Source organism: Perissodus microlepis, chromosome 17 (assembly GCF_051167445.1).
Source record: "Perissodus microlepis isolate ML-2025 ecotype Zambia chromosome 17, ASM5116744v1, whole genome shotgun sequence".
Classification (NCBI taxonomy): domain Eukaryota; kingdom Metazoa; phylum Chordata; class Actinopteri; order Cichliformes; family Cichlidae; genus Perissodus; species Perissodus microlepis.
The window spans coordinates 30,261,988-30,286,672 of NC_140477.1; the positions used below are offsets into that span (position 1 = coordinate 30,261,988).

The 24,685-nt window shown below is 39.5% G+C and overlaps 1 protein-coding gene across 1 annotated transcript in view; it reads right to left on the reverse strand.

Annotated features, from left to right (window-relative positions):
- The window catches only part of LOC146369873 (contactin-associated protein-like 4), a 118,831-nt gene that overhangs the window by 23,977 nt on the left and 70,169 nt on the right, over positions 1–24,685 (reverse strand). The window contains exons 9-16 of the mRNA XM_084909336.1: positions 24,483–24,632; positions 20,619–20,790; positions 8,650–8,756; positions 4,889–5,008; positions 4,544–4,744; positions 3,758–3,920; positions 2,617–2,744; positions 1,813–1,983 (exon numbers count right to left, since the gene is read on the reverse strand). Of these exons, the coding sequence (XP_084765462.1) occupies positions 1,813–1,983; positions 2,617–2,744; positions 3,758–3,920; positions 4,544–4,744; positions 4,889–5,008; positions 8,650–8,756; positions 20,619–20,790; positions 24,483–24,632 (1,212 nt within the window). The remainder of the gene's footprint in view (positions 1–1,812; positions 1,984–2,616; positions 2,745–3,757; positions 3,921–4,543; positions 4,745–4,888; positions 5,009–8,649; positions 8,757–20,618; positions 20,791–24,482; positions 24,633–24,685) is intronic.

The following is a 24,685-nucleotide window of genomic DNA, read 5'->3' on the forward strand; positions in this document are numbered from 1 at the left end:
CTTAAAAACAAAGATTAGGTGAAGAAGCCTTCACATCAGCAGACCACATCTGATTCATGGAAATCTTCATTGAAAATGATCAAAGGGGTGCTTATTTTCACTGCAAACCACGATTCTCCAAAGAATCAGTCCATAATCACACTGTGTCCAAAGCTGATGACACTCTTGAAGTTAAGGCTTAAGAAGTTAAGAGGTTTATCATTGATCATTTATTTATGGATGACAAAAACTGCACAAAATGTAGAGCCAGTGTATGACAAGTGCCAGTGCCAGACCATGCTTCATTTCCGGTCTGATACGCCCAATGCTTACTGTCATCTTCTCATTGTTGGCTGTCCAGTAAAGGCAAAGCTGGTAGTAGTTGGAGCGGGAGGATGAAGCTCTGGCTTAAATCAGTATAAAGCACATGATAGTGTACGTATATTCAAATCTAAAGCTAATGTAGATCAGATGGTGCCAGAGTCGTCTGATATTGCTGTAATTGGAAAAATGAACTGAAGAGCACATGCATGCTATGTTTTTTTTAAATTAAATTATAGCCAAATCAAATAATTACACTAATTTCAAACTGTATTAGTTAAGCATGTGGGCAGAGTAGAATGACTGCAAGGAGTCAGATTCTTGCTTTGTATTCAAAAAGAGGAAAGAAAGAAAAATCCAAACAGTTGAGAAAACAAGCTTTGACTTGCAAGAAATCTCTTTTTTTACTCATGTTTTTCTATTAGCAACTAAAGTGTATCAGACTCTTTTGTGGCTTTTTTCAGTGATATTTTTAATAGACTTCTTTCTCCCTGCAGTCTGGCTGCAGAATGCGCCGTCTTTCAGCAAACCCATTAGTCAGTCATGTTCGTCCATCATCATATGTTGGCAGAAGTGTGAAGTGACTTCCTCCCACCGGCCCATCTGTTGGCAGCATGGACAGACAGCTGGACGCAGATCTGAGATGATTTAGAGACCAGCCGAGGGCAGGAAAAAAAGACTCACATCTGTTTGTTCCTGTGTGTATCTGTGTGTGGGAAATTGCATGTGTGCTGAGACTGTTACAACCAAGCCTATTTTGAAATCAAAAGTAATGATAATTCTAATGTTCAGTAATACATTTCTAGGCTCACTGGGAATCACTCTGTAATCTAATTTTAATTTTCAGATTTTTTTTATTCAGTTGGGTGGAAAAATATTGCAATTACAGGCCAATTAGTTGGAACTTCCTGATATATACGAACAGATATTTTTTTAGCCAGCTCTTGTACTGTAATAGGCTTTTGAGGAACTGCTGCTGTGATTTTTGTTATTTGCCTTGACTGGACTGTCAACTGCAAGAAGATCAACAAAAACATGGGACAATGTAATCATCATAATTGGCAGCCTGTAGTTTGCATGCGGCTACTGACTTCTATGCACGTTTGCTCTATAAACTAAGAGCTGAGCAGTAGTACGACCTGAAAACCTTTGACACAAACTGGAAACTACAGGAGACTGTCGCAATCTTCTTGCAACCAATTTAAGGAGGATTTAAGTCAACTTATTTTCCCTAGCGAGGGGCAGTTGCCAGGGAGTCACTCAGCGGTCTCTAGGCATCTGTGGCTAGAGGCTGAAGTTAGCAGTGTCTGAACAAATAAAAACATTCGTAAACACTGAGAAACTCTTCCCCTCTGCCAAGTTAACGTGAAACAAACTGCACAGTTAATCTCAAAATAGAAGCAGAAATGCAATAATCCCTCTTATAAACTGTCATTATCAGTTATTTAGAATAAATCAAGAAAGCATTGAGCATTCGATAACAATTATCCAGGACATTAAGTTCTCACTTACAGCTGAGTTCTATCCTGATAAAGTCCTTGATGCCCAAATTCTCCAGGAAAACCCCAGAGGACGATGTCGTTTTAAACAGGAAAGAGATGTCTGCATTCAACTGTCCCTGAAAGGTGGGGAAGTGAAGGTAGGATGTCTCCTTATCAAAAAATGCAGCATTCCAGAAGTTCTCTGCAAAGAAAAAGAAAATCACTTCTTAAATGTGTCATACCATATCTTTATGTTTGCTCATAAAAAAGGGATGTAAAACTTTCTTATAAAAACTTGATATATCACTTTGGAACAAAGCTTATTAAAAGAAAACTCATTATGATGGCTATATAATGAAAATCGCATGGTAAACAAATGAACCAACTGTTCAGCTAATTAACTAAGAATAAAGGCATAACTCCAGCTATGCTATCTCATTCAGGCTGATTTATCTAGCAAGCCATTTATTTATGTAGTCATTAAACTAAGTGGTAAAATTAGAAGCAATTAACACAAGGTAAAAATCTATCACTTACTCACTCACTTTGTTATATATCTTTGTGTTAGTTGTTATTAAAGAGTAAAAATAAAGTCATATTTTAGCTACTAATTAGCTTGTGCAGACTCTTTTCCCATTAACAAGTTAAATGGTGGGTGATTGGATACACTAATTACTTGAATTCTCTTCACTCTGTGGTTGAATAAAACCTACTGCTTGAGTACTCCATCAAAACATCATCAATATGTATGATATTCACATGGAGAGAACTGAGGTCTCAATATTTAACATCATCCCCCATTGTGCTAAACCATAACCAATTTAAATGTATTTACTGTCTCCATGACAACGTAGCGGTCCGACCCTATAGGCAGCCTCTGACCCAGGCCGATGGATGTCTCCCAGCACCAGAGACCTTACTGGGAGGGTCTCCTTATGGGTAAGCAGGCCTGAGTCCTCAGTCCTGAGGTACAAGGATGAAAAGAAGAGATAGCAGAGGGAAGATAAGAAAAACAAGAGGGGACAGAGGAGGAGGGTTGCATAAAAGGCAAAGAAATGCAAGAAAGAATAGGAAGAGAGTGTGGAAGGTGAGAAAGCATTGGTATTAGAAAGCTGAATAATCATGCATGCAAAGCAAAGGTCACCATTAAAACTCAAACAAAACTGTGTCTGAAAAAATAGGACAGGCCGTATTTAGATTAGTAACTCCTCATTTCTCGACTGCGCTTGTCTGCTCTCAGAGGCTCACTGGTGGATGTTGAGAAAAGCTGACACAACATGTCTGAAACAATGTCTTGTGAAAACCGTCTCTGAACGAACGCAGGTCGAGTGATTAATCTGTAAATTCACCACACGAGCTCGGCTCTGTGGTGCTTCAAATTCCAGCAGTCTGCTTTGTTGCTGTGAAATGTAGTCAAAAAATAAATCTGGGACTTTAGGCAGCATCCAGCGCCCGTGTATCTGATGAGATATTGATGGCAGGAGAAGAGTCTATAAAAATAGAGTTCCCCAGTACAGATTTAGGCTAAGAGATAATAGAATGAAGGACCTTTGGCTATGCAGGCAGCAGCAGGATTGGTTGCAGCATGGGTCTAACTGCAGAACTGGTCACAGGATTGGAGAAGGTGACCTAAATACAGAATTGCTTACAGGATGGATAAAAGGATTTGAATAAAAAAGGAGTGGATAACAAAAAGGGAGAGACGTTTAAATATCTTGGGATTTGTTGTTTTATGGCTCTTTGCTGTTCAGTGTGGCAGGATGTCGTGGGAAGCAACCAAATCAGTTTGTAAAAGAATCTCAGAGACATGCACGTGTTTTCAAAATGCAGTGACACACTCTGCCCGCTTTCCATGATATGGTAACAAAAGCTATTTTCTTTTACAACACAAAGAATCAAAAACCCAGATTTAAATAGAACTTACAGCCTGGAGTGATACCATAATAGTTCACATTTGCAGTTCCAAAGTACAATACCATTGGTCGTAGTCGGCATCACAGTTGCAGTCGTGACTTGGATCCAGACAGCTGTCCTGCAGACTGCAACCACACTGCTGGGTACCGGTCAGGGCTCCACCCCAAGATGTCTGGCTCTGACCTGGTCCGGCGCCTCCCACCCACCAGCTGAAAGGAGCACCCTCTTGAGCACACACACACACACACACACACACACACACACACACACACACACACAGATAAAGACGTAATTAAGCATTAATTTATTTTTCACTACAGGGAAGAGTTAGACTGCAAATGCAATCAATTTCACAGTCATTTTGAAATGGTATGAAGACGGTGATTCCTATAAAGATAATGATAGCGTGGAAGGGAAACATCCCCAGTAGAGAAATTATCATTCATCTGTTTTCATTTGTTTATTTTTTATCATTTCATTTTTATCTCTGGCACAGTGATTAGCACTCAGTCAGTCAGTGCAGTCAGTGGTGATTCTACTGGTGATTCTAAATTGGCCATAGGTGTGAATGTGTCCAGGGTGTACCACGCCTCTCGCCCTATGTTAGAAGAGAATTGATGGATGGATAGATGGATAGTTAAATCTTTATTATAAAACCAAACAAATCCACTTAATTTGTGTTGCAAAATCAGTAACAAATGTGCAGCAGTATTGTAATATGATTTCTAATTTCTTACTAAATTAAATACATCAGCAGTTCACACCACCTCCCTTCTTCTGAATATCTTATGTTAAAAAGTTGATAAATTTAACACATAATAACTAACAACTATTTCTCCAGATGTTACCAAGTGTGTTGGAGAGGCGGGACTTCCTGCAGTGATAGGACAGCTCCTGCTCGCAGTGCTCTGATTGGCTGATGACAGCCACTAATTGCTCCTCTTCAGAGGAATAGTCAAAGTAGGCAAAATGTTGGTTTCGCTCAGCGGAGGACTGAACTCTGGTCAGCTCTGTGTTATTGTGCTGAATGACCATCCACGTCTTATCCTCTGGTGGAGAGACAGGCAGGGTGGAAAGACCAAGAGAAGGTGTGAACGTAGTTACGCAGCCAAACAATCTTTCAAACTAAAGAAACAAACAAAAACAATGCACATTTTCTTTAAAAGGAAACAGAATACGTTTGTGTACCATACCTGTCATGTTACAATAAATCAGCTGGGGTTTGATTGGTCCGCTGCCATCCACGTCTATATAGTAATGCCCTGACATGTTGCCTTTGTGTTTGTATGCCTCACATGACTGTTCATATATTGCTGAGGAAAAGAACACAATAAAAAAACGTAAACTTTAATAAACTGGATCAACACTTATTGATTTCTTAGCTATGCTTGGGACCATTAAACCGTAACATGCATCCTAATAAATGGTAGTCAGACGTGGGTGATACAGTCAAACTGAATTCACATGATGTAACCTTTTTATTATTTCTAATATTGGCAATTGAATGATACAAATTTCAAACAACAAATACATTCTTGTTTATTTGTTGTATCTACATAAAGAGCCAACACTACCAGTTAATACATTATGTGTCACGTCACATATAAATAACTCACTTGCTTTATGGCTCAGTCACACTAGAGTAAAAATAAGACTTCAACTTATGAAAAATATTTTATTGCGGGGGATTGCTTTCACTTTTTTGCATTCAACAGCCATTTTCAAAATGTTCTGTTAAAAACATTCTACTGCAAGGCGATTGCACAGATTTGCAACAGACATTAAATTTATAATTCCATATTGATTGCCAAAATGTTGCAATCAATCTGAGTCACTCTGATATCCATTGATATCTTTGCAATAGAACTTAAATCAACTGGTTACCAATTCAATGCATTCTGGTTATGTTCCTATAAGAAAGCAAGGTTGTCAAACTCCTATGCCAGTACTTTTCTGTGCAGGAAGTAGTTCACTATTTGTGGGGACTTTTTAAATTTAAATTTCTGTTCCAGACCTGTGAGGTTCTGGCAGGATTCTAAATATGGAGACAGTAAAATAGTTGTATTTCTTTTTAATTGAATTTCTGTGTATGCAGATGGCAACGGATTTGCGGCTTTCGGATTTATCACAAATAGGTTGGATGTAATTGTCAAATTGACCCCATGTAATTGCATATTGATAGCAACATCTCAGCATCTAAAGTTGCTTTAAAGACAGCGATTGACTGTAAATGGCTGCAGATCTGACTTTGAAAGAAAGATTTCAAAGGCAATGAAATTAAATGTTCATCAAACACAGTCCCAATAATTTTCCCTAGTGTGACTGTAGTTACATAGGCACCAGTTACATGGGCAAGTCATCTATGCAATTGTTTGCTGAAGATTGCCAGCAGTTGCAAGATAAAAGTGGTCATAACTTCCCTGTGGTTTCGTTGCTAGCAGTAGTTTGCAAGAAAGATGCTCATTTGTCTGCAAACACTCAGCAACTACTTGCTGACTAGTAGTGAAACTGTGAAAGGTGCACCGCAACCTGGAACTAGAAAGTGTTCGCCTTCAAATGATATATGACAAGTTTTTAAAATTCAGTAGTAAGGCAGAGCTTTTACTTTCAAGGCTAATGTTCTCCATTTCCAGTCATATTTGTTCTAGTTTTTCAAGTCTCATTACTGTTCTACTTATCACTGCTACACATTTCTTGCTCTCAACCGGTCATCACCAAAGAGTCACTGACTGTTTTCAGTATAAAAGTCAAGCAGACTACATGCCCACCAGTACATATGTACATGTATACCCAGAGTATGTGCATAAAAAAATCATGGAAACATGAGAAGATTAGTGATTTTCAAATAATTAAAAACATCTATCAATTAAAATTTGTGTCCATCAATTAAAATTGTAACAATAAAACTGGTAATTGTGCGGAAAAAAAAATTAGATGAAAGCAAATTATATAAAGCCCTACGATTACATAATGCTTGTTGCGTAGAATACACACACACATCCACAAGGGAATATGTCTGAGTCCATCTATGAGCAGCAACAGCCACGTCAATGCTTGTTTAACTTTCCCCAAGACACTGCCCTGATACAGTTCAAGAAAGGTTTTGATCCAAATTCAATTAACATAGCTGCGTGTGTGTGTGTGTGTATGTGTGTGTGTGTGTGTGTGTGTGTGTGTGTGTGTGTGTGTGTGTGTGTGTGTGTGTGCGCGCGAGAGAGAGACCTGGCCCTAATCCAGCTCAGAGCTGTTCACACCACCAGCGTGTAGAAGGATTCAATTAATGCTCAGCGGTACAAGCAAAGCAAAAAATCTGTTTAATTTCTAATCTGACTCACCTAAAATACTGTAGGCACTCTCTCATTTATGTGGAAAGAACAGTTTGCCTTGAGACTTACTCTCCTTTTTTTGACATGCTTGCTATGTGCCTCCCATTTACTGCTATTCTAACCCCCTCTTTATATTTCTTTTTCCAATCATCGTCGTATCTTTCTTGATTTCTCCCTTATTTTTTTCTAACGTATTTAAGGCCGACGATTAAATTAAGTGATTTATTCTGAATGTTTGATTGCAGTTCATATGTGGGGACCCATATAACTTTTTGAGGAGAAAACATTTTCATACATAAGAGTGTACATTATTTTTAATATCTGGGAAACTCATACATTTAAAAATCAAACTATTAAGGAAGCAGGAAGAAGTCACAGTCGGATATTGACGCTGCGCTTGATGCGTGCTCTTTGAAGTGAGAAGTGGGAGAAAACTGTGGCTTTCATCTGCAGCAGGATGCCATCCCTTTGTTCTTTGTTCAGCTTTTCCTCGGTGGATAAAATGACACTTTATTTCTGCATTATGTATTACCAACCGGGCTATTTCTGTTAAGAAGCAGCATATCAAATTTGGGGCAAAGTTATTCACAAGTCTCCACAGGCCTGCAGGTAAAGTGTAACTTTCAATGAAAACCAACCACAGCTTTTTAGGCTTTTTTTTTTTTTTTTTACTAAAAGCATGTTTAACTTAATTCTAAAGTACCTAATGCAATCGGGAGAAGCTATTTAGAGCACCTTTCATCCCTCTCTGCACTGGATACGGTTTAGGTATAAACTGATATCACATATAAAAAATTTACCAGTTCAGGCACGTTTTTTAATCTGATAACTTCTCTGCAAGAGAACCTTATTCATTATTCATTATGAAATGTACATATTATGTATTTTTTATGCTGGATGGGTGTTTGATTTCAGCGTGAACCTTTGGCTGATTGTGGCCACTGGGAGTGAAATCCAGTCTGTCAAACTTCAAACACACACCTTCACGTGACATTAATACATACATATATTCAAACTGAACAAATACACCAAGCGAAGATGAGAGATAGTGGGATATCTGCAGGTGTCAAAAAACAAAAAATACGACCTTTTAAGACTTTTGAATAGAAGTCCAATTTACTCAGCATAATGAAGTACCACCAATCCCACTGATCTATTTCCATTTGAACATGGCTAATTAAAGTTCTGAAACAATGGCCTGAGAAGAAAAAGAGGGAAGTGAAATAACTATTGGAGGGCATGTGGCCTCTATTTTATTAAGTAAATAGTACAAAGTCCTAAATATTAACCTTTTCTTGTAGGAAATAACATAACACGCATGTATGAGCAGCCTTCTACTGTTTTCGCTGTAAAAGTTATTAACAAAAGACAGACAAAAAGACATCGTCTGCACTCCAAAGCCATGCTGAGAGAGCTGGTGGCTAGTTGATGAGTATAGAGAAGCAACACAAGAGAGTAAGGGTTGGACTTACATTTACTTACATTTCTGCTCAATGTGTAAATACACAAATCTGTGTCACGTAATAATAAATGAAAAGTTAAAGGGAAAAAAAATGTCACTACTTTTTCCTAGATAAATTTTAGGCTTCAGGCATTTTAAAGAGCTTCAGATGAAACTGGTTGCTTACAGCTGTGGCAGGTGGCTCCCCTGTAGCCACTGTTGGAGCAGTTACAGTGAAAGGTGCTCCACGACTGAGTACATATTCCTCCATGTTCGCAGTGACTGGGGGAACACCTTGAAGAATGAAAGAGACAGAGAGAGAGAGACGTTTAGTGTTTTTTCTAAAGTTACCTGAAAAAGTTTATGCACGGAACAACAGACCTTCAGCATGCCTGACTGTTTTGATGAGGTGTGTAGGAGAGATGGGGAATATACAAAGTCTTTCAGTCTTAAAAAAAACATTTCAGAGGGCTTTATTTCAGTGTCAATGAGAGCACAGGTGTGTGTTCTCAGCTGTAGGTGGCTTGAAACTTTCCTTTGTTGTGTTAGTATTGTTAACTAACATTGTAGGATCCACAGACAAAACTCTTGAACTCCCACCCAACCTGCCACTCAAAAAAAAGAAAAAAAGACACAATTTATTGTTTGCGTTTCTATTTTTTTTTTAAAGGGAAGAAACACTTTTGTCCCACACATGGAACAGCATTTTTCTCTTGTCAGTCTGCTGTGGTGCTCCATAGCTGCCCCTCTTTTGCACCCCTTTATACAAACACCTTCTGGTTATTGTCTCTCACAGACTAAATATATAGCCTATAAATACACAATAATGATTTTCCATGAATTCTTTGTCTTTTTGTCTGTTGGCTTAGGCAACCAATCCGCCATGGCTACATTATTTATCAAACTCATACCTCTCTTTTTTTCAATTAATTCTCCCACAACACAGCATACAGCCACAACAGCAAAGCTTTTCATTCTGTGCAGTCTGTCCTCTGCATAATGTTTCTCACAGGATCGCAATGCATGTGTCCTGCTCCTAATAGAGGTGAGATGAGCAACTTCCTCCTGTGAGCCTAAAACATTAAGAGAGCTGCAAAACAGTAATTTTGTGTATATTTAGCTGGGACCCAGTGCAATTACATAAACTGTATTTATAAGCACTTATAAGCTAATTTGCATGTGCACTCCACAGGCATGGCACAACACACAAGGACACTGCAGTAATGGGCCTTAGCTTTCTTTTGCAATCTGTGAAATCGCACATTAATGCAAAATTTGTATTCCCATCTGGAAAATGTCATTCATTAACTTTCTTAAGGCTTGACTACTCCAACACCTCCCTGTCTACATTAAAAAGTCACACTCTAGAAGTGCTGGTTTTTATTGTTTTTTACCAGATGACATCACACTATCAGAATTCCTTCCGTTGGCTCTGAGGACATTTTAAGATCTGTTTTAAATATATGAAGTAAGATATATGGAATTATTTAGCAAAGAAAAAATTGATGAATAACTCTAAGTATGTCTTATATTTTAGAGTTGCACAAAGTAGCCACCCTTTGCTTTGTTGACAGTGCTGCAAACCCTTGGCCTTCTCTCAATGAGCTTCATTCTGTAGTCACCTGAAATGGTTTTCACTTCACAGGTGTGCCTTGTCAGGGTTAATTTGCGGAATTTCTTACCTTCTTAATGGGGTTGGGGATCATCAGTTGTGTTGTGCAGAAGACGTGTTTGTACGCAGCTGACAGCCCTATTTGACAATTGTTAGAATTCATAATATGGCAATAACCAATCAGCTCAGTAAAGAGAAATGACAGTGCATCATTACTTTAAGAACTGAAGGTCAGTCAGTCTGGAAAACTGCTAAAACTCTGAATGTGTCTTCAAGTGTGGGCGCAAAAACCATCAAGCACTACGCCGAAACTGGCTCACACGAGGACCGCCCTGGGAAGATTCACCTGTGCTTCTGAGGATAAATTCACCCGAGTCACCAGCTTCACAAATCGCAAGTTAACAGGACCTCAGATTAGAGCCTAGATAAAAGCCACACAGAGTACCAGTAGCAGACACATCTCTAGAACAACTGTTCAGAGGAGACTGAGTGAATCAGCCCTTTAGGCCAAATAGCTGCTAAGAAATCACTACCAGTGTTGGTCAAGTTACTTGAAAAAAGTAATCAGTAACTAATTACTGATTACTTCCCCAAAAAAGTAATCCCGTTACTTTACTGATTACTTATTTTCAAAAGTAATTAATTACTTAGTTACTTAGTTACTTTTTAAAAACACGATTTACAACCTGAATAGGTGATAAAGCGATAGATCTTTCAGCCCAATTCTACTTTTTCTGCATAATCCATCGTAGAAAATGTAATCAAATGGAAAAGTCTCTTTTTAAAACTTGTTTTATTAGTTTTAATCTTTTAACTTTATGCATCAAGCAAAAATGTAATTATATGCAACATTCTCTGACTGGAAGGAATTTGTTTAATATTTAAACCTATTTTCTGCACATTCCAGCACATAAAATAAAATATTTTTTTGTGTTTACACTCAGTCTTTCAAATAGATGCAAGTAAAACACAGCAGAAAATAAATAAAATCAAAGACTAGCGGTCCTGTTGCTCTATTTTCACCTGTAAAGCAGGACTGGGGTAGGCGGAGGTTTACCCTGGTGCAGGTGTGCCGCAGCGGTCAGTGGAAGAATCCACGAGTTTCTCTGTAAATTTCCCATTATGTCGTTGCGCACTCGGTGCTTGTTTAGGGGGGGTTTTTTTTCGCTGTAAAAAGAAGTTTTCTTCCCACGCACAACGGACGCTAATGTTTTTGTCACTTTTTATGGAATCAAACTCAAAGTAAGGTCAGTACTTCCACACTTTAAACGCTGCACGCTCACACTCTCTCCCGCACTCGATATATTATCCATTGTTAATCTGTGCACAGCTGTTGTCACGAACGTCGCACTCGCTTACGTCACTGTCATGAGACATTCTCGCAAAAAAAACACGGTTTTAGTAACGCAGTAACGCAGCGTTCCTATGGGAAAGTAACGGTAATTAGTTACTTACCGTTTTTGCAATAGTAATCCCTTACTTTACTCGTTACTTGAAAAAAGTAATCAGATTACAGACTGCCCATCTCTGGTGGGGGTGCTTTGCTTTGTTGGGGATTTATTCAAAATTGAAGGCACAATGAAGCATCATGGCTACCACAGCATCCTGCAGCGACATGCCATCCCATCCAGTTTGTGTTTAAGTTGGACCATCATTTATTTTTCAACAGGACAATGGAGTAATGGGTAATGGAGAGTAATGGAGTGCTGCGCCAGATGACCTGGCCTCCACAGTCACCTGACCTAAACCCAATGACATAGCCCGTTTTCTAGATGGTACCATGGTGGATCAAGATCTGATGTTATTTTACTACATTAATAGTTCCAACATTGTTTCACCATTGGCTGAAATGTAGCCCCAAACCATGACAGAGCTATAGAATTAACAGAATGACCATCTCTCAGATCTTAGGACAAGACTTTCAGAAACTGTTCGTCTGCTGTAGACGCTTTTTTAGATCTGCCACATCTTCTATCATCAACTTACCAGTTTCCTCAACTTTTTTTAAGGATATGCTCCATAAAATGCCAACATATGCTAAGTTCTTTGGGAAACACGTGCAAAAATTCTACTTTATATCTGTCAACCACTTTTTGTAGATTCTACTACAAAAGTTATCTGTTTTTATTGCAGGTTGCTAGTGACAAAGTGCCTAAAGGTACAATTTTAAATTGGTTCTTTGCTGATGTGTGGACACAACTCTGGTTCATCCCTTGAGTTAGGTGCCTTTTTTTATGCTTGACTCATAGGTCAGTGTTAAGAGGCTTAGCAAACAAAAGACATTTCTCTGAAAATGGTCAGGTCTGGAAAGTGGGCTGAAAATAGGTGAAAAAGCAGCCAATATTTAACAAAAGACCTTGAAAGAACTTCAGTCAGCCTGGTCAACTATTGCTCAAGCCCACTTTAACTTTTAACTTGTTTAAGCAGGACTTTTTTCCCCATAAAAAGGTGGTTTCCAGTTATTTCTAACTCATCACACCAAGCAGGCGAAAAATAGCACAATACACTCCATCTCCACAACGCTTACCCATGAATACACTATTTAACAAGTCAACTTGGGGTACTTGGAGGTTCACACAGAAAGCAGGGGTCTAATGTGGAAAGTCTGTGAAGTAAAAGTGTGCTCAAGTGTCCATGGTACTGCATGGTGGACTTTAGTTTTTTCTTTCTTTCATTGCCCAGAGTGTGCTTCTCATCTACCACACAATAGCAGAGACTTTTCTACACTGTGGAATTTCAGCATGTTTTGGCAGCCTGTCAGTGAAGTAAAAGGCTGCCTCACACAAAGGCCACGGAGAGCATGGGAGTCAAACAACAACCAAACTCCTCACTGCATAAGAGGAAAACAGCATCAGGAAAGAGAAAAACACACCCTTCACCTACTTTCAGTGCAGCCATTTAAAACACAGACACTGCTGCATCCATCACTCCATTACTGCTGTTAAACACCCCGGCAGATTTAATGGATTATTTATTGATTTTTGGAATACTGTGTTACTTTGTATGTAGTTATTAATGAGATGAATGATGTGTACCAATGTTACAGTTGTCAGTATTTGTTGAATCTTGTGTGTGAAAAGGAGCTCTACAACAGCATTTAACCCCTAAATCAGTTTTAATCAGCTGTCAACACACACAAGCACGTGTCTGTATACTTGTGAGAACCCTCACTGACATAATACTAGACTTGAACCCCTAACACTACTTGCCAAATGTCCTGATGGTAACCCCACATTTCAAAAATGTCTTGTTCTACTCGAAAGTTCCTGGGTACTATAATGTAAAAATCTTCCTCAGCCGTGCAACGCATCCGAAAAGATCAAAGAAAAAGAGTGAGGGTGGGGCGGGATGGGATGGTGGGAGAGAAAATCAGAGAAGGTGGGAAGGACACAATGAAACTAACGAGTGGGACGGATGAGAAAACAGAGAAAAACAGGGACTGGATATCAACAACACCTGGAAAACAAACAAGGGGGAATAAAGAGGTAAAGCAAACTTGGTGAAGAACTGATTTCTAACTGTTTAAATGATAAACAACAGATTCGGTGACTGGAGACTGTTATGAGGGAAACATCTGTCTCCAATCTCCAATTAGTTCTTTTCCCCAACTTGATTGACTTGATGAGATCCTTTTACCATAATTTTTGGATGGACTTTCATGGCCCTTCCATACAAATCAAATCAACAGTATAACTTTATCTTCATTAAGTTGAGCAAACTAAACTTTTCTTGGCAAGAACTGCTTACATTCACAGAGAGTAACACTTTCCAGAAACATTAGAGTTTTCTGCCAACTGTCTCAACATTCAGGGAGTAGTTTGCAGCCTCAGACAGGAACACAGACAACGAGACTTCAGATTGGGGCGAATGGTGAGATGCCCTATAGCATTTTATCACCAAACCCAGTGAAAATCCGGAGTTTTACAAACACGTCTCCAGGGGGCTCCTAGCTTGAAGATTTGCAATGCAACTTGGTCACGTACTGCACGAACCGCAGTCCACATCACAGGAGTCCTGGATTAACTCAGTCAAGACTTTGTAGCTTATCTGAAACGTTATAGTATGGAATGACAGTGTGCTGTAACACAGCTTGGATCACAAGACTCATATCCAATCTCCCCGGTTTCCATTACTGCCTCTGGCTAAAGCAACACGGCACAGAAACTTCCCTGATCTGAAAATTATTACTGGACAGCCCGACTGGGATGTCCAACAAAGACTTCAAATAGCTGTAGCGTGCTGTATTGCATGAGCAAGAGAAGGGAAAGGTATGTATTTTCACTCTTTTTGCCTGCTCTGCACTTGCTCCTAGATATGCTTTCACATCACACACACACAGTGACTTTGCATAGCAAATTCTATGTTTGTGAGTCCCTGCTCATGCTGACAAACTGGTGTGTTTGTCAGACAGACAGACAGACACAGAGACAGTCAGACACAACAAGAAGAAGAGTGGACCTCTTAGTGACCTGTGTTTCTTTTTATTTGAAAATGTGTGTGTGCTTTGACATGGTGTATTATTAAGTTGTCAGCTACCTGGCAGAAGCAAAGAGGTCAGAATTACTGCCTTCTGACAGCTTCATCTATTTGGCTTCAAAACATGCACTCACACACACACTTGCTGTGGACAGAGGTCGAGGTGGTGGTGGTAAGCTCAGGAGCTTTATAGCCTTGGAAAGCATCTGCGTCCTAAAGTTGTCAGTATGCTTCAATCAAAGTGTTTGTTTGAAACCGCCTCCTCCCACGCTTTTGCTGTGGCAAATTTTAGGGCTGCAACAACTTTTGCAATTTTCCAAAGGCTGACAATCGAACAAACAGCACTTTCCTTCGCTTTTTTTCGTTCATTCTTTACAAAGGTGAGGAGTAACCTACAAGCTAGACGAAGCTTGAGCTGCACTGCATCATGCACATGTTACAGTCCTCACTCTATCAAATTTGGTCTTTTTGAGATGCAAAATTTTCCATCTCTCCCTCCAACATGCCAGTACCTCTTGGTGCTGCTGGATCACTACCTGCTGTTTCCACTCCTCCACTACCCCTACAATCCACATATAGGCTCCCCAGCAGTGGCAAGGAAAGAGAGAAGAGTTGAGATGCTGAGAGAAAATGATGCGTACGTGGACCCAGATCATTAAGCGGCCAGCAGGGGAGTGGGGAGGAGGGACAATTGTGTTCAGGCATGGTGCAAGGCAACCATGCTCAGTCTGAGTACACACAAAATCCACTGCCAATTCCTTATTGTATAGTGTTGCTTTTTTCTTACTTTCAAAGTCTGTTTTCTCCAAGGAAACATGGTAAGAAGTTAAATGCATTCTTTTTTTTTTTTTTAAATCTGATAATCGCCTACACAAGGTGCCCTGTTATTATTTGCCTTTCAGTGCCAACTAATTCCCTAATTGCACAGCAAACAAGGCTTTAGGCTCTCCTAAAGGGTTGTTAAGCAGCAAAGTGGCTAGTGGTTCTCCCATTTCAGTTTCACATGCTAACTGTGTGTTAGTGGTTGTGCTAGTGGATATTTGCCGCTGTGCATTTGCTGCAAACACATGAAAGGGACGAGTCTATTCTTTAAAAATACACTGTCATATTATGTTTCTATAGGATTATCTGTAGTATGAAACTGCTGCACACTCACTGGCTAACGACTTGCCAATCACAAATTTCACAATCAGACCTCTGACATCTTGTAAACATCTCAAGCTTCAGAAACCAATGAGTAATTTCATGGTAGCCAAGTCCATCATCATTATAGTGTCCACGGATATATACACTCGGTGGAGAACACTGAAATTCAGAAAATTACTGTCCATGTTCATGGTGCATCTCTAATTATTACCCAGTACTTAGTTATAATCAGTGTAGGAATTAGCGCGTTATTAAGTAACGTGTTACAGTAACTACGTTATTATTGTAGTAACGAGCACGGTAACTAGTTATTATGCCAAAATCAGGAACACGTTAATTGTTACTGGGTTTTAGATAGGGTCGTTATTCGTTACTTCATGTGTTGCGTTCGACTTACCTCGGAAATCGGAACACGGACCTGGGAATAATGTTACACTTGAGTAAACAGCTTTCTGGTTAGCCTCGTCAGAGAAGTCGGGATTCCAATATGGCAATTAGTGATGTGCGATACCACTGATTTCCTTTCCGATCTGATACCAAGTAATATTCTGGGTGGTATCGACGATACTGATCTGATACTGATACTTTGTAAAAAAAAATGTATTTTATTTATTGTATCTCAAATTATAGCGTCATAATGATTACAGGACATCAGATTACTTGTTCTTATCACTTAATAATGCAGTGTTCATCATATAGAAATAAAAAAAACTGAAGTTGTGCGCTATTTGAACACCTTGCCTGCCTGCAGCACTAAAGGACTCAGTGAGAGACGTCTGTCTCGCCCTAGCAGCACCTGTCCCTGTTCTCCTCTTCAGTTCGTCTCAATATACGCTCGTCATATTCTGTGATATGATTTACTCTGAGGTGTTTGACAAGGTTAGTGATGTGGCCACAACCACACATGCCAACCCTGCTGATTTTTCCGGGAGAATCCCGAATTTCAGTGCCCCTCCCGAAAATCTCCCGGAGCCACCATTCTCCCGAATTTCTCCCGATTTTCCACCCGGACAACAAAATTGAAAAACCATATCGCAGAATTTATAGCGCGGCCCAGCCAATTCCAGTCTCCAACAATGGCGGCAGCGACTTAGTTTTAATATTACTCTTATTTCTCTTTCCGGGTCGCAAAAAAACTTTTAACATATTTTCAGGTGAGAATGTAGCTGTGTAAACTTCAAATATCTGAGCCGACCGACACATCGTTTTCAAACCCCCGCGGTCTTTCACTACTCGGGTTAAACATGATATATAAGTCACTTTGATAACTTAAAAATGTTATTGTTTGGCTTTTTCAGTGTTTTATTCGTTCGTGAGTAAATCGGTTTGGCTGAGATTAAATGTATTAGATTAGATTAAATTAAATTTAACTTTATTAATCCCTCGGGAGGGTTCCTCCGGGGTTTTCACACAGCTGAATAAACGTCAAACAGAAAACTAATTAAACAAAGTGTGAGACGGTCGAGAGTTTAAGTCAGCGCCCGGTTATATTTTAGATAGCAAGGAGCAGACGGCAGAGTTTCACTCCATCGAGGGAGCTCGTGACGGGTTCTCAGGTGGAAGCAGCCTCTGAATTTGGACACCCCCGCTGTATTTTATCCGATAAATCAACACTGTAAAATGTATTTATCACCCCCCACCCCCAACAGCCCTTTTGAATGTCTCCCTAATTCTGAGGTCTCAAGGTTGGCAAGTATGGCCACAACACCTCACTTTTTTGCCATATGTATCGCAAACCACGTCTCAGCTGTTTGTGGAGATAAAATACGTCCACACAATTACGCTCAGCCATTGTTGTGAGTGCGCACGCCAAGGGGCTGCGACATTTATACAGCCGTATTTCGCACATGACTATGAAAGGCGGAAGAGGATGTAGTTCCTCTGAATGTAGACAATCCGAATGTTATAGTTTCTTTCCACTGTGTTCCTGTTAATGATAAACTACAAATTTACCCTAAATTTGTAAAATATCGATATTTTAATGTGAGAATCAATTCTAGAACATAAATGATTGGTATCTGAGGAATCGATATTTCAGGATCGATCCACACATCACTAATGGCAATGCCCTCGAAAACGGTTGTTTTGCTAGCCCTCTACAAAAACAAATTACTACTAAACACATATGCAGCCATAGCTGGACTAGGTGAGCCAATGGAGATTTTTCGTTTTTTCCTTTCTTTTTTTTCCCCCATAACGGTATAAACAATGAAAGGTGGTGGATTGGCCAGATGCTGGCAGATGTGTAAAAATAACTCAATTGTTTGGTGGTGGCTATCGCGGAGCTTCCACAGATTCAGTAACATTAGCAAGCGGTGGAGGCCAGCAGGTGGATGAGGGAAAGGTGAGGCAGGAGGAGAAGCGACGCGAGGCGGCCGCCGGTCCGAGTGTCAGGTGAACTTCAGGTAAGAAGTTATGACCTGCAGTCTATCTGGGTCAGATATAAACCAAGTTTAGGTGTAGTTTATTTTCATTGTGCTAACATTTTACAGTCAGTTATAATAACTCATACTGCATACAAGCTAGCATGACGGAGTTTATATACTGCTGGGGGGGTGCTATGATGTTACTGATAGTGAACTTTATTTTATCCATAAGGTTAGTTATTAGAGTTGCCAACCGTCCCCTAAAAAATGTAATCGTCCCGTATTCAGAGAAAATATTACGCGTTTACAGTTTGTCCCATACTTTGGCTACAATGAAGAAAAAAATACACAAAGCTGGATTTATTCTGTCTTTACGCTGCACAGCTGCCTCTTCTTCTCTCATTCTCTCCCCCTCCCTCTCCTGTTGCTTCTTCAATCATGAAACTGATCAATGATCAGCTGACTGACTTTTCTGTCGCAAGTCCCGTCTCTCTTGTTTGTTTATCGCCCACTTTGCGCCAACAGCAGCACCTTTGAGCTTGATTTATTTAATATTACTTTCTAGTATCAGCTGATGTTTGCTGGAGCCGCAGCTGTAAAAGCTGCTGGTCATATTATCAGTTTGGATATGTGATGAGAGGGAAACATGAAGATGAAACCAGGAGATGTCCTTACTGAATCATTAGAGCTGAACAGGTGATGGAGAAACAGGTTTACCTTTTACGTGACATGAAGGAGTTGAAGGGAAGTTATGGTAAATGGACTGATTCTTATATAGCGCTTTTCTACTCTTCTGGAGTACTCAAAGCGCTCTATACAACACGCCACATTCACCCAGCCACACCCATTCTGACAAGCACTAGGGGTGGGGGAAAAAATCGATACTGTGTAGTATCGTGATATTTTGTTTGCTAATAATGTATCGATACAGGGACAGCAGAAATCGATATTTTGTTACAAAAAAGGTTTTTGTGCTCTGACTTCAGAGCATGTTGATCCTTTTTCTGAGCAAGAATCCTGACATTCCTTCACTGTCCAAATGTGTTTAACTTTTTTTTGGCAGCAATAAACATGACAGTTTACTTATTTTAATTTAAGACATGTTTTATTTTAATTAAGTTTAAAACTTTTTTATTTAATGTAAAATTATATTTTGTTTTAATTTACTTTCAAATTCTTCAGTTGCTGAATGGGCTGCATAGTTTTCATAAATAAATAATAATAATATATTATATTATATTATATTATTATAATAATATAATAATAATAATAAATAAATAAAATTGCAATAATATCGTATCGTGCGTTAAGTATTGTGATAATATCGTATCGTGGGATGTATGGTGATTCCCACCTCTAACAAGCACTACCTCTATACTGAGCGCTATACTATATACTCACACACATTTATACTCCGATGGATGCATCGGAGAGCAACTTGGGGTTAGTATCTTGCCCAAGGATACTTGGCATGCAGACTGGAGGAGCCTGGGATCGAACCTCCAACCTTCCTGCTCTACCTCCTGAGCTACAGCCACCCTGAACTGTTTCTGAGAGACAAATAACACCAGGATCCTTTTTTAGACTGACAGCTGGTAACTGTACAGAGTCTAGCAAAGTTTTGCCAGGGGGGCACGTAGGGCATTAACAGGGAAAAGGGAAAAGGGGGGCACAAAGAAATACTTTTCTTTCTTATTCTCATGTGTTGTACATAGTTCAGGAGGTTAACTCAAGCAAGCAGTTTGGGGGTTTTGGCTAAGTACTGTTTAGAATACCAGAATAGGGAGGGTGGTGTAGGTTTAAGTTTATTAGATAGATACATATACATCACTGTCACAACAGCGTTTGTTTTCATTCAAAGGCTTTATGGTTTTTCCTATAATGGTGGGCCGGTCTCTAGCCAAAATGCCCAGGACCGATTTTTTGTCCCAGTCCAGCCCTGTATGCAGCTCATCTGCAGTCTGGAATTACCCACATCTTCCTACTCAGAAGGCAGAATTTCCAAGTTCCGAGTATAATCGAAAGCACCACGACTGCAGTTTCCATGTTGGACGTAAAAAGTGCACGTGACGCTGTGACGTAGGCTAGAATCGTGGCGGCGGTCGACGACGGTCCAGGCGTGGGATTTCTCTCATGGAAATATGCACATTATTTTTTCCTTTCTGTTGTAGGTGGCAGTGTGCACTTGTGGCAGGATAGTGCTAACATGTAAGCAAGCTAGAAGACTGCCATCCTTGCTGGTATTGCAGTTAGGGAAGCAACACATTAATAAGAGAATTCTGAGTAAAACCAAAGTTACTTTCCCTAGTAACTACTTACTTTGAAAGTAACGAGTAACTTGAAGTAACTGAGTTACTTTTGATAGAAGTAACTAGTAATGTAACTAAGTTACTAATTTAAAGTAACTTACCCAACACTGGTTATAATTAATATTAGGTGTTATTCTTGTATTGTCATTTGTATGTCAGTTGTAATTACTAACAAATCACTTCACTATGTCTACATTCAGCCTGGCACCACACTTACATTTGAAAGGTGGCACTTTTAGGGACTTACCTGTCAATGATGCCACACATGTCAATCTGCAAGTGGCTGTAGTTTCCCAGCAGCCTTTGCTGCACTTGGATCAGGTCAACAGTTTGGTCATCCAGAGTCAAGAGACGCATACATCCTTGAAATGTGTTGAAGGGGTTCTTGCACTTTTGAGCACGCTCCCCAGTGGGACAACCTGAGAAGGGAAAAACATCTAATGGTTGGACTTTTAAATTATCCAAATGATTCCACATGATCTCGATGATTATTTTTAAAATAAAAAATTCAGAGATAGATTTTCTCCAAAGTTTTTCTCAACAATATTTATTTCCATCCTTCCTGAGAATTATCTCTTCACATCTTAATTAGGTGCAAAAATACACCCCCAAAAAAATCTTAATTCACATTTTTGATTTAAAAAAAGAAATTGCACGTTATAAGACATTCAGAAAAACCCCACAGACGTCTCATAAAAACCAGCTCACAAAAACAAACATTAACATTGTGGAAACAAAGAAACAGTTTGGGGTATGTTTTTAATATCCCTTGTTTTTTTGTTTTGGAACAGGAGGTTGTTTTGCATCATACTACATCACTTCTGTTTTGAGCAACACCCTGTAAGCAAGAACTGAGGAGACTAACCTCCGCGGTTTTAAAAGCAAAATATTTTCTCATTCCTGTTGGGCTGTCAGCTGTTTAAGAGCTCAGTACTTCCTTTGCTGTATTTTTTTTGTCATGATGCTCCAAAAGATTTTCAATGGGTGATAGGTCGTGACTGCAGTTAGGTCGACTTTGTACCCCTGACTCTTTTAGAATACAGAATGTGGAGAGCCAAAACCTAGCAGTGAGCTACAGGGACTAGCTGAGAATGAATGCAAACAAAGTCAGCTGGGACAAACAGGCACTGCAACTGCAGCTGTCATCTAAAAAGCAGCTCCTTCTGAATATTATTAAAAACGTTTATATTATATTTTATTATTCATCATCATTCATAAGCTTAAATAAACACTCTCAAGTCATTTTACACTCTTCAAAGTTGTAGAATGATCACACCTCTGAAGACTGCACCTTTAGGTTTTATAAAGACTAACAGATTGTTTGGAAATGGTAGGGGTTTCAAATATTTGTGATTACGTTTTCACAGAACTCTACTCTGTGATAAACTAAGTACATGTCAAGATTCACGAGCTTTAAGAAATACCTTCAGCAGTATAACTGCTGGTCATTGTACTGTTGCACAACCCAGATCAGCCAAACTTAATGGACATCTCAGTGACTTCAAGGGACCCAAGTCCTGTTTTTACAAAATAAGCCCAAATCATCAAACTTCCACCACTGTGCTTGACCATTAGTATGAGGTGTTTCTGCTGATATAATGTGTTTGGTTTTTACCAAATATATTGCTGTGCATTTTGGTCAAACATCTTGATTTTGGTCTTGCCTGCCTGCAGACATTGTTCCAAGCCTTCCAAACAAGCTATTCTTACTTTTGGTTTTTCGTAATTGAACTGTTGTGAATTTTAACATTTGACATGCTGACTGAGGTCTGTAGTATCTTCCTGGAAAGATTGTGTTACCGTGTTACTGTACTGTTGTACTACAGATCAGCAAACTACCAGGTCTTCTGATCTGATAGAGTTCACACTTGCTAATGACCAGCTGAACTGATTAGCAGCACCTGGTTGCCACTTCCCCTTTTAATTCCTATAGAAGCAATAAGGGTGTACGTAGTTTTTCAGAAGACTCCATAGCATCCTGTGAGCACATTTTGTGCTTTCAGTTTTTCACATGAAAGCACAAATGTTGAACAGATAGAAATGTGACACATTTATATATCCAGGCGATCAAAGTTTTTACAAAATTTGTTGAAACCCCAATGCAGCAGAGAAAACCTACAGGAGAGCTAAAATCAAGAGTATTCAGCCTTTTCAGAACACAAATACTTAGATGTTGAGATATTTTGTCAACCTATTTTGACCTGCTGATTACACTAACACAAAGGTTCAGTAAGCTTTCTTTTTCTGATCACCTCATGCACAAAAGAGTAGCTGACCAACAAAGGCCCTCCACCCCACCTACTGTCCCAGTCCATGTTCATCTTATTCATTCATTTGAAAAAGCAACTCACAATATCATCATGGTCTAATATCTACTTTTTCTTAGGCAGTTACCCTCAAAATGTTTTTGCTTACCACTCCCTTATCTTGCTCTTTGATCAGCCTTTGCACAGACTTTGGATTCTGTGTATGAACTCTGATTTAAGCCCTCAGCACAAGCAGTCCAGAGGTGGCCGTCAGATAAATCCTCTCTGCCCAATCCTGTGAATGAGCCCCATGTTTTTATCCATCAGTGATTCATGCTTCAGGTTGATCCTGGATGGCAGCATTCGGTGACCCAACACAGCATTGCTGCTCGCGGCTCTGCATTGCTCTAATTACAGTCAGTCAGACACACAGTTTGGCACTTCTTACCACATGAAGGGGGGGAAGATGAGTCACTGGTCGTTGTCACTTTAAATTTTAGAAGCTCAGAAGAAGAATTTGTTGGATCTGTTTTGCTTATGGCAGTCAAGATGATGCAGCAGGAAGTTTAGTGTTGATCACAATGTCATAACAATTGAGTTTCACCTGAAATTAGGTTAAGAATGTAACTACAGCTCAACTCACTGCCATCCTTTGCTCATTATACTAAGGCTGCTGTCTCTTAGAAAGCACCTCTTTAATGTTGTGATACCATTCACAAGCAGTATATAAACATTTATGCTGCAGGCAAAGGTGTGTGAAAGGATAATGCATGTAAAAAAAGTTTTAAAAAAACATTTCAAAAGATATCCTGTACATTAACAAAAAATTGATGTATTTTTACAGCTGCTTACAGTGATACATATTCATTATATTATAGAAATATTAATCAATTTAATCTACATCCTGTGAATGACAAACAGGGTTATTTAAGGTACAGTGTTACTGATAATGTCAATGGAAAGGGGGTGTCCAAACAACCCTCATTACTAGGTTTGTGCAGTAGGCTAGTGTACTGCAGATACACCAATCAGACACATCATTCAAACCACGGGCAGGTCAAGTAAATAACATGAATCAATAAAATGTTTTGCTGGGAAACCTTGGGCCCTGGCATTCATGTAAATGTTTCTTTGACACAATCACCTAAATATTGTTGTATACAACCACCCAGCACCACAACCCAATCCACAGAGGCCCTGCACTGCAACCCACGAGACCCAGAGGATCTGCTGAAAACAATCTAATGCACACCCCCAGGGGGCTTTTGCCCACTCTGATATATGCTGTTGTGGCATGGAAGTGACCTGCACAATATTAGGCAGGTGGATGTAATTTTGCAGCTGATCTCTTAACAAGTTTGTCTTTAGCTCCATGTGTGTACATGTGCAGGGGTGGAAGAGAGAAAGTATACATGTGCTACAGTAACAGGAGGGAGGGAAATGAAAAGAAGAAAACCTCAATTTTAAAATTTTAAAAACAGAGAGAAAATAGTGGATACAGTAAGGACAAAAAAGGAGGAAAAAAAGAAGAAAGAGGGGAAAGAAGTGGAGCGGCCAGAAGAAAGATGAAAGAAGAGGGGGGTGGGGATTGAGAGCCACCGAGCAGCTTTATGACTTTGTCCCTCTCTGGGTGGCACTAAACCTCCAAAGGAGATCTGGAGATGATAATTATTACCAGAGTACATGCTTGAATTTTAACTACCCCTGTCTGTCGATGTCAGCAGTTTCTCTGGCAGCAAAGCACTTGCACATGCTTACAGTATGTATAATCTGTTGACTTTGACCATAGAGAGCTTTTAGAAATGCTGAAAATCCCCCCGAAAATCTCTCTATATAAAAGTAGTACATGATGCAAGTATTCTTACCACCAAAGAAGAGTTGACTATCTGAGGTGAGAGGAACCGAGACGCTGATGTGAGCGGTGGCTCCTTCATCTTTGTCCACTGTGATGCTTAGATGATCATGTTTGAAGCTCAGCTCCACATAATGCCACTGACCGTCATTCAGACCTGAGCCTGAGACACAAATACACACATCCAAAATCCAGAACAGGGTGTGATTGAGTTCA